Source organism: Ranitomeya imitator, chromosome 3 (assembly GCF_032444005.1).
Source record: "Ranitomeya imitator isolate aRanImi1 chromosome 3, aRanImi1.pri, whole genome shotgun sequence".
Taxonomy (NCBI): domain Eukaryota; kingdom Metazoa; phylum Chordata; class Amphibia; order Anura; family Dendrobatidae; genus Ranitomeya; species Ranitomeya imitator.
Window position 1 is genome coordinate 786,377,887 of NC_091284.1, and position 13,476 is coordinate 786,391,362.

The 13,476-nt window shown below is 44.3% G+C and overlaps 1 protein-coding gene across 3 annotated transcripts in view; it reads right to left on the bottom strand.

Annotated features, from left to right (window-relative positions):
- MRE11 (MRE11 homolog, double strand break repair nuclease) overlaps window positions 1-13,476 on the bottom strand; it is a 329,642-nt gene that overhangs the window by 33,415 nt on the left and 282,751 nt on the right. The window contains exon 19 of one of the 3 annotated variants that reach the window (XM_069759159.1): window positions 1,773-1,953. The exons of the other annotated variants lie outside the window; for them this stretch is intronic. Coding sequence (XP_069615260.1) covers window positions 1,788-1,953 — 166 coding nt within the window. The 3' untranslated portion in view covers window positions 1,773-1,787. Of the gene's footprint in view, window positions 1-1,772; window positions 1,954-13,476 lie in introns of those variants that run through there. 3 annotated transcript variants of the gene reach the window in all.

Sequence of the window (13,476 nt, forward strand, 5' to 3'; positions counted from 1 at the left end):
GAGAGAGGGGCCAGAATGAGAGAGAGAGAGGCCAGAATGAGAGAGAGGCCAGAATGAGAGAGAGAGAGAGGCCAGAATGTGAGAGAGAGAGAGAGAGAGGCCAGAATGAGAGAGAGAGAGAGAGAGAGGGGCCAGAATGATAGAGAGAGAGAGGGGCCAGAATGATAGAGAGAGAGAGGGGCCAGAATATGAGATAGAGAGAGAGAGGCCAGAATGAGAGAGGCCAGAATGAGAGAGAGAGAGAGAGAGAGAAAGAGAGAGGCCAGAATGAGAGAGAGAGAGGCCAGAATGAGAGAGAGAGAGAGAGAGGCCAGAATGAGAGAGAGAGAGAGAGAGAGAGAGAGAGAGGCCAGAATGAGAGAGAGAGAAAGAGAGAGAGAGAGGCCAGAATGAGAGAGAGAGGCCAGAATGATAGAGAGAGAGAGGGGCCAGAATGAGAGAGAGAGAGAGAGAGAGAGAGGCCAGAATGAGAGAGAGAGGCCAGAATGAGAGAGAGAGAGAGAGAGAGGCCAGAATGAGAGAGAGAGAGGCCAGAATGAGAGAGAGAGAGAGAGAGGCCAGAATGAGAGAGAGAGAGAGAGAGAGAGAGAGAGAGAGAGAGAGAGGCCAGAATGAGAGAGAGAGAGAGGGGCCAGAATGAGAGAGAGAGGGGCCAGAATGAGAGAGAGAGAGAGAGGGGCCAGAATGAGAGAGAGAGAGAGAGGCCAGAATGAGAGAGAGAGAGACAGAGAGGCCAGAATGAGAGAGAGAGAGGGGCCAGAATGAGAGAGAGAGAGAGAGAGAGAGAGAGGCCAGAATGAGAGAGAGAGAGGGGCCAGAATGAGAGAGAGAGAGAGAGAGGGGCCAGAATGAGAGAGAGAGAGAGAGAGGGGCCAGAATGAGAGAGAGAGAGAGAGAGAGGGGCCAGAATGAGAGAGAGAGAGAGAGGGGCCAGAATGAGAGAGAGAGGGGCCAGAAAGAGAGAGAGAGGGGCCAGAATGAGAAAGAGAGAGAGAGAGGGGCCAGAATGAAAGAGAGAGAGAGAGAGGGGCCAGAATGAGAGAGAGAGAGAGAGAGGGGCCAGAATGAGAGAAAGAGGGGCCAGAATGAGAGAGATAGGGGCCAGAATGATAGAGAGAGAGAGGCCAGAATGAGAGAGAGAGGGGCCAGAATGAGAGAGAGAGAGGGGCCAGAATGAGAGAGAGGGGCCAGAATGCCAGAATGAGAGAGAGAGAGAGGGGCCAGAATGAGAGAGAGAGAGAGGGGCCAGAATGAGAGAGGGGCCAGAATTAGAGAGAGAAAGGGGCCAGAAAGAGAGAGGGGCCAGAATGAGAGAGAGAGAGAGAGAGAGAGGGGCCAGAATGAGAGAGGGGCCAGAATGAGAGAGAGAGAGAAAGGGGCCAGAATGAGAGAGAGGGGCCAGAATGAGAGAGAGAGAGGGGCCAGAATCAAAAAGAAAGCTTCTGAGCATGCTCAGTGTGTAAAAAACAAATTCGGTCGCCGGAAATGTTCTTTCCCACATCAGTTCCATGCGTTTATTGCCGGAAACGTCCCTTCAGGCTTTTTCGCCGGACACAAAAAATGTTGCAGGAGACGTTTTTTGTGTCCGGCAAAAAAGCCTGAAGGGACGGATCCGGCACAAAACGGATGAAACGCATGTCCTTCAGGCACAATCCGACAGTAATACAACTCTATGGGGACGAAACGGATCAGGCGTAAGAAAAAAACTGATCCAGATTGTGCCTGAAACTGCCGGATTGTGCCTGAAACCAAAAACCTGATGTGTGAAAGCAGCCTTACACACAAACCTATTCAAGTGTACATGTCAGTGTGTTTCCAGGCTCACAGCAGCTCTTACACCAGTGGTTCTCAGCCAGGATGATCGCATCTTGGCACCGTCCAGTTTGAAAACGATTTCTCCCCCAGACATGGATTACGACAGAACGATGGACAGGTGATGGATATTGTTGTTTTCTAAATAAAAATGGAAAACTCTGTTTTGTTTCATTTCTAATAAAGGAATTTATTCTGGCTGTGTCTTTACTTACCATACAACTATGGGGTTAGTAATGGATAGATGTCTTACAGACGCCTCTCCATTACTAAGCCGTGGGCTTGATGTCACCTGACAATGCAAAGGTGACATCAACCCCACAAATATGAACCCCACTTGTCACCGCTACAGGGCAAGTGGGAAGAGTTGGGCAAAGCACTAGAATTGGGGCATCTAATAGATGCGCCTTTTCTGGACAGCTGCGGGCTGATATATTTAGGCTGGGGGGGTCACCCTACATATCTCTTTACCAGCCTGGGAATACCAGCCCCCAGCTGTGAGCTCTAGCAAGGCTGGTTGTCAAAAATGATGGGGAGCCCATGCCATTTTTTTTAAATAATTTATTTAAATACCAAAAAAAAAGTGTGATAATTAAAAAAAAAAAGTGTGAGGACCCCTCTATTCTTGATAACAAGCCTTGCTGAAGCTGTGACCTTTGCCTGGCTGGTTATCAAATATACAGGGGAACCCTTGCCGTTTTATTTATTTACTAGCTGAAGAGCCCGGCGTTGCCTGGGCATAGTAAATATCTGTGGTTAGTTATAGCACGTCACTTCTCTTATTTTCCCATCACGCCTCTCATTTACCCCCTCACATCTCTAATTTTCTCCCTCACACCTCTCATTTTCTCCCTCAGTCCTCTCATTCCCCCCTAACACTTGTCATTTCGACCTCACATCTGTCATTTTCCGATCACTACACTATTTTCCCTCACTCCTCTCATTTTGCACTCACACCTTTTCATTTTCACCTCATACCTCTCATTTTCACCTCAGTATATACATGTTTGTCATCTCCCTTATATATAGTATACACGTGTATGTCATCTCCTGTATATAGTATATACCTGTATGTCATCTCCCCTGTATATAGTATATACCTGCTGTGTGTTATCTCCCCTGTATATAGTATATACCTGTATGTCATCTCCTCCTATATATAGTATATACCTGTATGTCATCTCCTCCTATATATAGTATATACCTGTATGTCATCTCCTCCTATATATAGTATATACCTGTATGTCATCTCCTTCTATATATAGTATATACCTGTATGTCATCTCCTCCTGTATATAGTATATACCTGTGTGTCATCTCCCCTGTATATAGTATATATCTGTGTGTCATCTCCTCCTGTATATAGTATATACCTGTATGTCATCTTCTATATATATAGCATATACCTGTATGTCATCTCCTCCTGTATATAGTATATACCTGTAGGTAATCTGCTCCTGTATATAGTATATACCTGTGTGTCATCTCCTCCTGTATATAGTATGTACCTGTATGTCATCTCCTCCTCTATATAGTATATACCTGTGTGTTATCTCTCCTGTATATAGTATATATCTGTGTGTCATCTCCCCTGTATATAGTATATACCTGTGTGATCTCCTGTATTAGACCTCGTTAACACGTTATTTGCTCAGTATTTTTACCTCAGTATTTGTAAGATAAATTGGCAGCCTGATAAATCCCCAGCCAACAGGAAGCCCTCCCCCTGGCAGTATATATTAGCTCACACATACACATAATAGACAGGTCATGTGACTGACAGCTGCTGTATTTCCTATATGGTACATTTGTTGCTCTTGTAGTTTGTCTGCTTATTAATCAGATTTATATTTTTGAAGGCTAATACCAGACTTGTGTGTGTTTTAGGGTGAGTTTCGTTTGTCAAGTTGTGTGTGTTGAGTTGTGTGTGGCGACATGCATGTAGCGACTTTTGTGAGATGAGTTTTGTGTGGCAACATGCGTGTAGCAACTTTTTGTGTGTCGAGTTGCATGTAACAGGTTAGTGTAGCAAGTTGTGTGCAGCAAGTTTTGCGCATGGCGAGTTTTGCACGTGGTGAGTTTTATGTCTGGTGCCTTTTGAGTATGTGCAAGTTTTGTGTGAGGCAACTTTTGCATGTATTGCAAATTTTGTGCATGTGGCAATTTTTCCGCGTGTGCAAGTTTTGCGTGTGGCGAGTTTTCCATGAGGTGAGTTTTGCACTTGTGGCGAGTTTTGCGTGAGCATAGTTTTTGCATGTGGCGAGTTTTGCGCGTGGCGAGTTTTGAGCGGCGACTTTTGTGTTTCGACTTTTATGTGGCGATGTTGGTGTATGTGTGGTGAAATGTGTGCTGAGGGTGGTATATGTGTTCAAGCACGTGGTAGTGTGTGGCGCATTTTGTGTGTGTGTTCATATCCCCATGTGTGGTGAGTATCCCATGTCGGGGCTCCACCTTAGCAACTGTACGGTATATACTCTTTTGCGCCATCGCTCTCATTCTTTAAGTCCCCCTTGTTCACATCTGGCAGCTGTCAATTTGCCTCCAACACTTTTCCTTTCACTTTTCCCCATTATGTAGATAGGGGAAAAATAGTTTGGTGAATTGGAAAGTGCGGAGTTAAAATTTCACCTCACAACATAGCCTATGACGCTCTCAGGGTCCAGACGTGTGACTGTGCAAAATTTTGTGGCTGTAGCTGCGACGCCTCCAACACTTTTCATTTCACTTTTTCCCCATTATGTAGATAGGGGCAAAATTGTTTGGTGAATTGGAAAGCGCGGGGTTAAAATTTCACCTCACAACGTAGCCTATGACGCTCTCAGGGTCCAGACGTGTGACTGTGGAAAATTTTGTTGCTGTAGCTGCGACGCTTCCAACACTTTTCCTTTCACTTTTTTCCCCATTATGTAGATAGGGGCAAAATTGTTTGGTGAATTGGAATGTGCGGGGTTAAAATTTCGCCTCACAATATAGCCTATGACGCTCTCGGGGTCCAGACGTGTGACTGTGCAAAATTTTGTGGCTGTAGCTGCGACGGTGCAGATGCCAATCCCGGACATACACACACACACACATACACACACACACATACACACATTCAGCTTTATATAGTAGACTAGCTGAAGAGCCCGGCGTTGCCTGGGCATAGTAAATATCTGTGGTTAGTTATAGCACCTCACTTCTCTTATTTTCCCATCACGCCTCTCATTTTCCCAATCACATCTCTCATTTTCCCCCCTCACTCCTCTCATTCCCCCCTAACACTTGTCATTTCGACCTCACATCTGTCATTTTCCGATCACTACACTATTTTCCCTCACTCCTCTCATTTTGCACTCACACCTTTTCATTTTCACCTCACACCTCTCATTTTCACCTCACTATATACATGTTTGTCATCTCCCTTATATATAGTATACACCTGTATGTCATCTCCTATATATAGTATATACCTGTATGTCATCTCCCCTGTATATAGTATATACCTGCTGTGTGTCATCTCCCCTGTATATAGTATATACCTGTATGTCATCTCCTCCTATATATAGTATATACCTGTATGTCATCTCCTCCTATATATAGTATATACCTGTATGTCATCTCCTCCTATATATAGTATATACCTGTATGTCATCTCCTCCTATATATAGTATATACCTGTATGTCATCTCCTTCTATATATAGTATATACCTGTATGTCATCTCCTCCTGTATATAGTATATACCTGTGTGTCATCTCCCCTGTATATAGTATATATCTGTGTGTCATGTCCTCCTGTATATAGTATATACCTGTATGTCATCTTCTATATATAGCATATACCTGTATGTCATCTCCTCCTGTATATAGTATATACCTGTAGGTAATCTGCTCCTGTATATAGTATATACCTGTGTGTCATCTCCTCCTGTATATAGTATATACCTGTATGTCATCTCCTCCTGTATATAGTATATACCTGTATGTCATCTTCTATATATAGAATATACCTGTATGTCATCTCCTCCTGTATATAGTATATACCTGTAGGTAATCTGCTCCTGTATATAGTATATACCTGTGTGTCATCTCCTCCTGTATATAGTATATACCTGTATGTCATCTCCTCCTGTATATAGTATGTACCTGTATGTCATCTCCTCCTCTATATAGTATATACCTGTGTGTCATCTCTCCTGTATATAGTATATATCTGTGTGTCATCTCCCCTGTATATAGTATATACCTGTGTGATCTCCTGTATTAGGCCTCGTTCACACGTTATTTGCTCAGTATTTTTACCTCAGTATTTGTAAGATAAATTGGCAGCCTGATCCCCAGCCAACAGGAAGCCCTCCCCCCTGGCAGTATATATTAGCTCACACATACACATAATAGACAGGTCATGTGACCGACAGCTGCCGTATTTCCTATATGGTACATTTGTTGCTCTTGTAGTTTGTCTGCTTATTAATCAGATTTTTATTTTTGAAGGCTAATACCAGACTTGTGTGTGTTTTAGGGCGAGTTTCGTTTGTCAAGTTGTGTGTGTTGAGTTGTGTGTGGCGACATGCATGTAGCGACTTTTGTGAGATGAGTTTTGTGTGGCAACATGCGTGTAGCAACTTTTTGTGTGTCGAGTTGCATGTGACAGGTTAGTGTAGCAAGTTGTGTGCAGCAAGTTTTGCGCATGGCGAGTTTTGCGCGTGGTGAGTTTTATGTCTGGTGCCTTTTGAGTATGTGCAAGTTTTGTGTGAGGCAACTTTTGCATGTGTTGCAAATTTTGTGCATGTTGCAATTTTTCCGCGTGTGCAAGTTTTGCGTGTGGCGAGTTTTCCATGAGGTGAGTTTTGCACTTGTGGCGAGTTTTGCGTGAGCCTAGTTTTTGCATGCGGCGAGTTTTGCGCGTGGCGAGTTTTGAGTGGCGACTTTTGTGTTTCGACTTTTATGTGGCAAGGTTGGTGTATGTGTGGTGAAATGTGTGCTGAGGGTGGTATATGTGTTCAAGCACATTTTGTGTGTGTTCATATCCCTGTGTGTGGTGAGTATCCCATGTCGGGGCCCCACCTCAGCAACTGTACGGTATATACTCTTTGGCGCCATCGCTCTCATTCTTTAAGTCCCCCTTGTTCACATCTGGCAGCTGTCAATTTGCCTCCAACACTTTTCCCCATTATGTAGATAGGGGAAAAATAGTTTGGTGAATTGGAACGCGCGGGGTTAAAATTTCACCTCACAACATAGCCTATGACGCTCTCAGGGTCCAGACGTGTGACTGTGCAAAATTTTGTTGCTGTAGCTGCGACGCTTCCAACACTTTTCCTTTCACTTTTTTCCCCATTATGTAGATAGGGGCAAAATTGTTTGGTGAATTGGAACGCGCGGGGTTAAAATTTCGCCTCACAACATAGCCTATGACGCTCTCGGGGTCCAGACGTGTGACTGTGCAAAATTTTGTGGCTGTAGCTGCGACGGTGCAGATGCCAATCCCGGACATACACACACACACACACACATACACACACACATACAGCTTTATATAGTAGATAGCACAGGCGGCGGTTGAATACTCCTAACAGCCGCTCCTGCTGTCACTGTTATTAGCGGCAGCAGGTGTACGCTGATGAAAGTAATAGTCCCATCAGACGACGCCTGCTGTCTCTTTTATCAGTTGAATATAACTCTGATCATTCGTCCCTGCTCGCCTGCAGAGCATGGGAGAATGTACTTACTGTACCGCTGCTTCCCTGGCGTCGGTGCCTGTGGTATTGATGAGGCACACAGTTGCCACAGTATAACACACACAGACATCTCCGGTAGCGTTTTTTCTGACACCAGCGTAATACGGTGTTCAATGTGTGTTGAGAAAAAAACTAAACAAAACAGGATTTTTATTTTCCCATCAATAGACGTGTACAGGGGCTTGTTTTTTTTTGTATGGCCAACTGTAGTTTAATTGGCTTCATTTTAGGGTGCATATGACTTTTTAATAGCTTTTTATTGCATTTTTGTGGGAAGGTGCAGAGCTCCAAAAACAGCAATTCTGGAGTTTCAATTTTTTTTTCTTTATGGTATGGGTTAATTCATTTTAGATTGTAAATGGAACCTGAGACTGAGAGGTCCCCCACTTCCCCCAAACCACCAGCATTTGTATTTTCTTGGTTATACACCCTGCATTACCAGCCCTTCATGACACATTACACGATGACACGCACGAATACACAGGAAGCGAAGCTCCGCAGCTGTTTAACTAATGCTGCTGTTCAGAAATGATTCATAATTCATCCGACAGACTTATGGATTTGCCAAAAATATCTGATATGTAGAACCTCCACAAATTGGAAAAAAAATTGGTTGCACTTTTGAATTTGGCTGAAATCCCTGTTTTAATTTTTTTTTCCATGGACTTGCCATAGACTGAAACTCTTGGTCTTTAAAGACTTGGACATTTAAGGGTACGGTTTAACAACTTTATTTGTTTGGACATTTGAAACTCTGAGCAGTGACTCTCCTACCACATCTCTTCTTTCAGATATCTTTTATGTTGTTGGGAGTGGTACTAGACTTGACAAGAAACCATAATAATGGCCCTCATCACTACTTCACTACTAATGATCTGATGTCTTGTAAGGACTCTTTCACACTTCCGTCGTTTGGCCAACTTCGCAATGCGTCGTTTTGGAAAAAAAACGCATCCTGCAAAGTTGCCCGCAGGATGCGTTTTTTCTCCATAGACTTGCATTAGCGACGCATTGCGACGTATGGCCACACGTCGCATCCGTAGTGCAGGGACACCGGAGATGGACTTCACCAGGAAATCATTGTTACTGTTTGGGTTTCGTCCCCCGAACACTTATGACGGCACGGCAAAATCATCACCGTAAGTCAGCTGTGGTTCGCAGCTGTGATCGGAGGTATAAAGTTTACCTCTGGTCACTGGTGTCTGCTGATGAAACTACTGCTCCCAACAGCCAACGCCTGCTGCTGCTAATAACAGCGAGAGCAGGTGACAGCAAATGGGAATATTCATCAGCCAGGGCCGTGCTGTAAATAAATAGTTAATTTAATTATTATTTAATTAATTTTAAAAAAGGGGTGGGTTCCCCTGTATTTTTGATAACCAGCCAGGCAAAACTCACAGCTGGGGGCTGCAACCCTCAGCTGTCAGATTTAGCAAGTCTGGTTATCAAGAACTAGATGTTGGCCCGATTCAAACGCATCGGGTATTCTAGAATATGTATGTATGTTGCGCTGTCAGTGGTGTTTAAATCCCGCACTAATATTGCTGATTGGCTGATATCAGAGACAGACAGACAATTAGACCCTTAGACAACACAATGGCGGCACTTGACAGCAATGGAGGACAATGATGATTCCAGAATTCGCAGCAGACTGTGCCCGGCTGGCCTCGACCAATCAGAGACGCGGGATTTCCAGGACAGACAGACAATTAAACCCTTAGACAATTATATATATAGATAGAAATGTCCCGACTCCAATTTTTTAAATTATTTAAATAATAAAAAAACGCTGAGGGGTCCCCCAAGGTTACTGCCGGTCACTGAGACTGCGTTCCCAGTCGGGCCAATGAAATGCGATGGCATCACTGAGATCACCGCTAGAACAGTGAGAAAAAGTCTCATGGTGCAGAGGTGAGATCACCGCAGTTCAAATTCACCACAGTAAAATTCTCCCGGTGAACTGGGAACCGCGGCCATCTGACCGGTAATGATTTTACTGAAGATCAGAAGCGGGGTTTGCAGCACTGGTTGTTCAATGTGGTCCGGGTACTGTTCTGATACAAACCCACTGGACCCGAACATCGAGGTGTCCGTCCATCTCTAGTTAAAAATAGGGGGTGTAAATAATTTGGAGCCAAAAAACATTTCAGTCTACTGGCCTTTTCCTTTCAGTTACGTTTTAAAATATAAAGACCAGATGATGTACGATGGTTGTTCTTTTATGACTTATTTATATGACTTATTTATTTGCATTCTCTCTACATATGACCAGTTATTGTATGGTTTGTAGTAACCTAGCCGTAATATTTTTTTTGGTTGCTCCTCCAGATGTGGCCTCCTCCATTTTATTAAATACCTAAAGAATTAAAAATGATAAAAAATATAAAGTCCTAAACAGTCTGAAGGGGGTTTCATTAGAGACAATAACGTTACCCCAATCCTCTGCATCCCAATTCCTACAAAGTTACTTTTTTCAGTGACGCCCCCTTCAGACTGTTTGGGACTAGGCTTGAGTGAAACGGATCGGACAAATTCAAAAGTCGCCGACTTTTGGCAAAGTCGCGTTTCGTATGACGCGTTTGGCGCCATTTTTTCAGCCAATGAAGGAGCGTGGGCAGAGTGATGACATAGGTCTTAGGGGCGTGGACGCCTATCGCCATCTTGTCGCTTGTGCGCTGTAGCGATTTGCAATGTGTAACACCAGCTTTTCTGTTCAGGGACGGAAGAGAGAGAGAGAGAGAGAGAGAGAGGGAGAGCGAGAGGGAGAGGGAGAGAGAGAGAGGGAGGGGGAGGGGGAGGGGGAGAGGGAGAGGGAGAGAGAGAGAGAGAGAGGGAGGGGGAGGGGGAGAGGGAGAGGGAGAGAGAGAGAGAGAGAGATTTCCCATTGACTTTGCATTGGGTTTCGTGTTTCGGTCGATCCCCGACTTTTCGCCATAATCGGCCGATTTCACTCGACTCGACTTTTGAGATAGTCGGGTTTCTCGAAACCCGACTCGACCCTAAAAAAGTAAAAGTCGCTCAACCCTATTTGGGACATCTGGAATGAAGAATGATTGTCCGGAAAGGGAAAGATGAGCACTGACATTAGTCGTAGGTCAACCATCAATTGTGACCGTTTTAGTCAAAGTTTGGTTGGTAATTTTGAAACTGATGTTCCGGAACCCAAACTTTTAACAGCTACCCACCAGCAAGTGGCTTTGGCACACCTTTTTATCCACTCCTGATCTGGTATACCAGACTTCTAGGACTACAACTGGTTGGCGCTAGCAAGTTTATCAAGATAGTAGAGTTAACATTGTGAAGCCATGTGTCAGGGCAATCTTGGCCATGGGCCAGTGTAGACACGTCATCTACATCTTCATGTAAAAGCTTCAGTAGATAGCGTTGCACATTTCACGCAACGTGACACTCACTGGACCATTAATTTTGGCTTCACTCTCGTGTGTCTAGCGCTGCTCACAAAATGACAATTACCGCGCGTAGCTCTGCGGTGCCGACAACACGCACATTAACAGCAGGAATCCAAATAGGTGGGGATCGATTTCTGGCGATAGAAATCTGCTGTATGTCATCAATTGTGAATGTTGCAGAAAATGATTTTCATGTGCGCTGTTGTTTTGACAGAGGCTTTTTTTCCGCTTCCCACTAAATCACAGCTGGCGGTCCACAAATTATCTGCTGGGAACGGCAGGAGCTGATTAGTGGTTTTAGTAATTATAATGCCATTTAGGTTTATAAAGTTATTATTCTGGAGATTTGTTTTGTATGTAGTGATCAGTAAAAGTAGTTTTTACTGAATCTTCTCATAACAATGCAAAGTAAAAAGAAATAAGACATAGCCTTAAAGGGGTTATGCACATACATAGCCTTAAAGGGGTTATGCAACTCATAAAAACAAAACAGCCAACATTACTATAAAATAAGAAAAACATCAGCGCACAGCTGTACTGTCTCCCTATGAGCCAACAAGGACCCTCTTTTGCTCATTGTTTAGGCTGTGTTCCCAAGTTTAGGATTTTTATCGCTTTTTTGTTACCGTTTTTTCTTCGGTTTTCCGCTGGAAAAAACGCTAAAAAAAAAAGCTTCCATTAAGCATCCCATTATTAGAATGCATTCCGCAATTAAAAATGCGAAAAAAACGAGTGCGGATTTCTTGCGAAAGGCGTCCAGTTTTGATAAGGAAAATTCTGCGAACAATCCTGAACGTGGGCCCATAGCCTTAAAGAGAAGCAGAAAATGAAAAAAACACATAAACCATGGCAAAAGCACTGATTTTACTAAAACATACATGCGTCGAAAATGAATCAAATAACTAACATGATCTTTTTACACCTAGGCCTCCAGCAATGACAAGGGAACATCCTCTACGTCCAGAGGAAAAAAAGATTTAATTATCATCCTTGAGGCAATTCTTTATTGTGCGAGCACAGTGGATGTTTTAATGTAAGATCAGTGACACTATAGATTCATTACTGTAAGATCAATGAGACTATAGACTCTTTACTGTAAGAGCAGTGAGACTATAGATTCTTTACTGTAAGAACACAGACTATAGATTCTTTACTGTAAGAGCGTTGAGACTATAGATTATTTACTCTAAGAGCAGTGAGATTATAGATTCTTTTCTGTAAGAGCAGTGAGACTTTAGATTCTTTACTGTAAGAGCACTGAGACTATAGATTCTTAACTGTAAGAACACTGAGACTATAGATTATTTACTGTAAGATCAGTGAGACTATAGAAAGTGGAAATGCCTCAAAACAAGTAAATGATGCTCAGTATTATGTGTGGCCTCCAAGTGCCTGTATGATCTCCCTACAACGCCTGGGCATGCTCCTGATGAGGCGGCAGATGGTCTCTTGAGAGATCTCCTCCCAGATCTGGACTAAAGCATCCGCCAACTCCTGGACAGTCTGTGGTGCAATGTGACGTTGGTGGATGGAGCAAGACATGATGTCCCAGATGTGTTCAATCGGATTCAGGTCTGGGGAAGGGGCAGGACAGTCCATAGCTTCAATGTCTTCATCTTGCAGGAACTGCAGACACACTCCAGCCACATGAGGTCTGGCATTAGGAGGAACCCAGGGCCAACCACACCAGCATATAGTCTCACAAGGGGTCTGAAGATCTCATCTCGGTACCTAATGGCAGTCAGGCTACCTCTGGCGAGCACATGGAGGGCTGTGCGGCCCTCCAAAGAAATGCCACCCCACCCCATTACTGACCCACTGCTAAAACCCGTCATGCTGAAGGATGTTGCAGGCAGCAGATCGCTCTCCACGGCATCTCCAGACTCTGTCATGTCTGTCACATGTGCTCAGTGTGAACCTGCTTTCATCTGTGAAGAGCACTGGGCACCAGTGGCGAATTTGCCAATCCTGGTGTTCTGTGGCAAATGCCAAGCTTCCTGCACAGTATGGGGCTGTGAGCACAACTCCCATCTGTGGATCTCGGGCACTCAGACCATCCTCATGGAGTCGGTTTCTAACTGTTTGTGCAGACACATGCACATTTGTGGCCTGCTGGAGGTCATTTTGCAGGGCTCTGGCAGTGCTCCTCCTGTTTCTCCTTGCACAAAGGCTGAGGTAGCAGTCCTGCTGCTGGGTTGTTGCCCTCCTATGGCCCCCTCCACGTCTCCTGGTGTACTGGCCTGTCTTCTGGTAGCACCTCCAGCCTCTGGACACTACGCTAACAGACACAGCAAACCTTCTTGCCACAACTCGCATTGATGTGCCATCCTGGATGAGCTGCACTACCTGAGCCACTTGTGTGGGTTGTGGAGTCCGTCTCATGCTACCACGAGTGTGAAAGCACAACCAACAATCAAAAGTTACCAAAAAATCAGCCAGAAAACATTGGTACCGAGATGTGGTCTGTGGTCGCCAGCTGCAGAACCACTCCTTTATTGAGTGTGTCTTGATAATTGCCAAAAATTTCCATCTT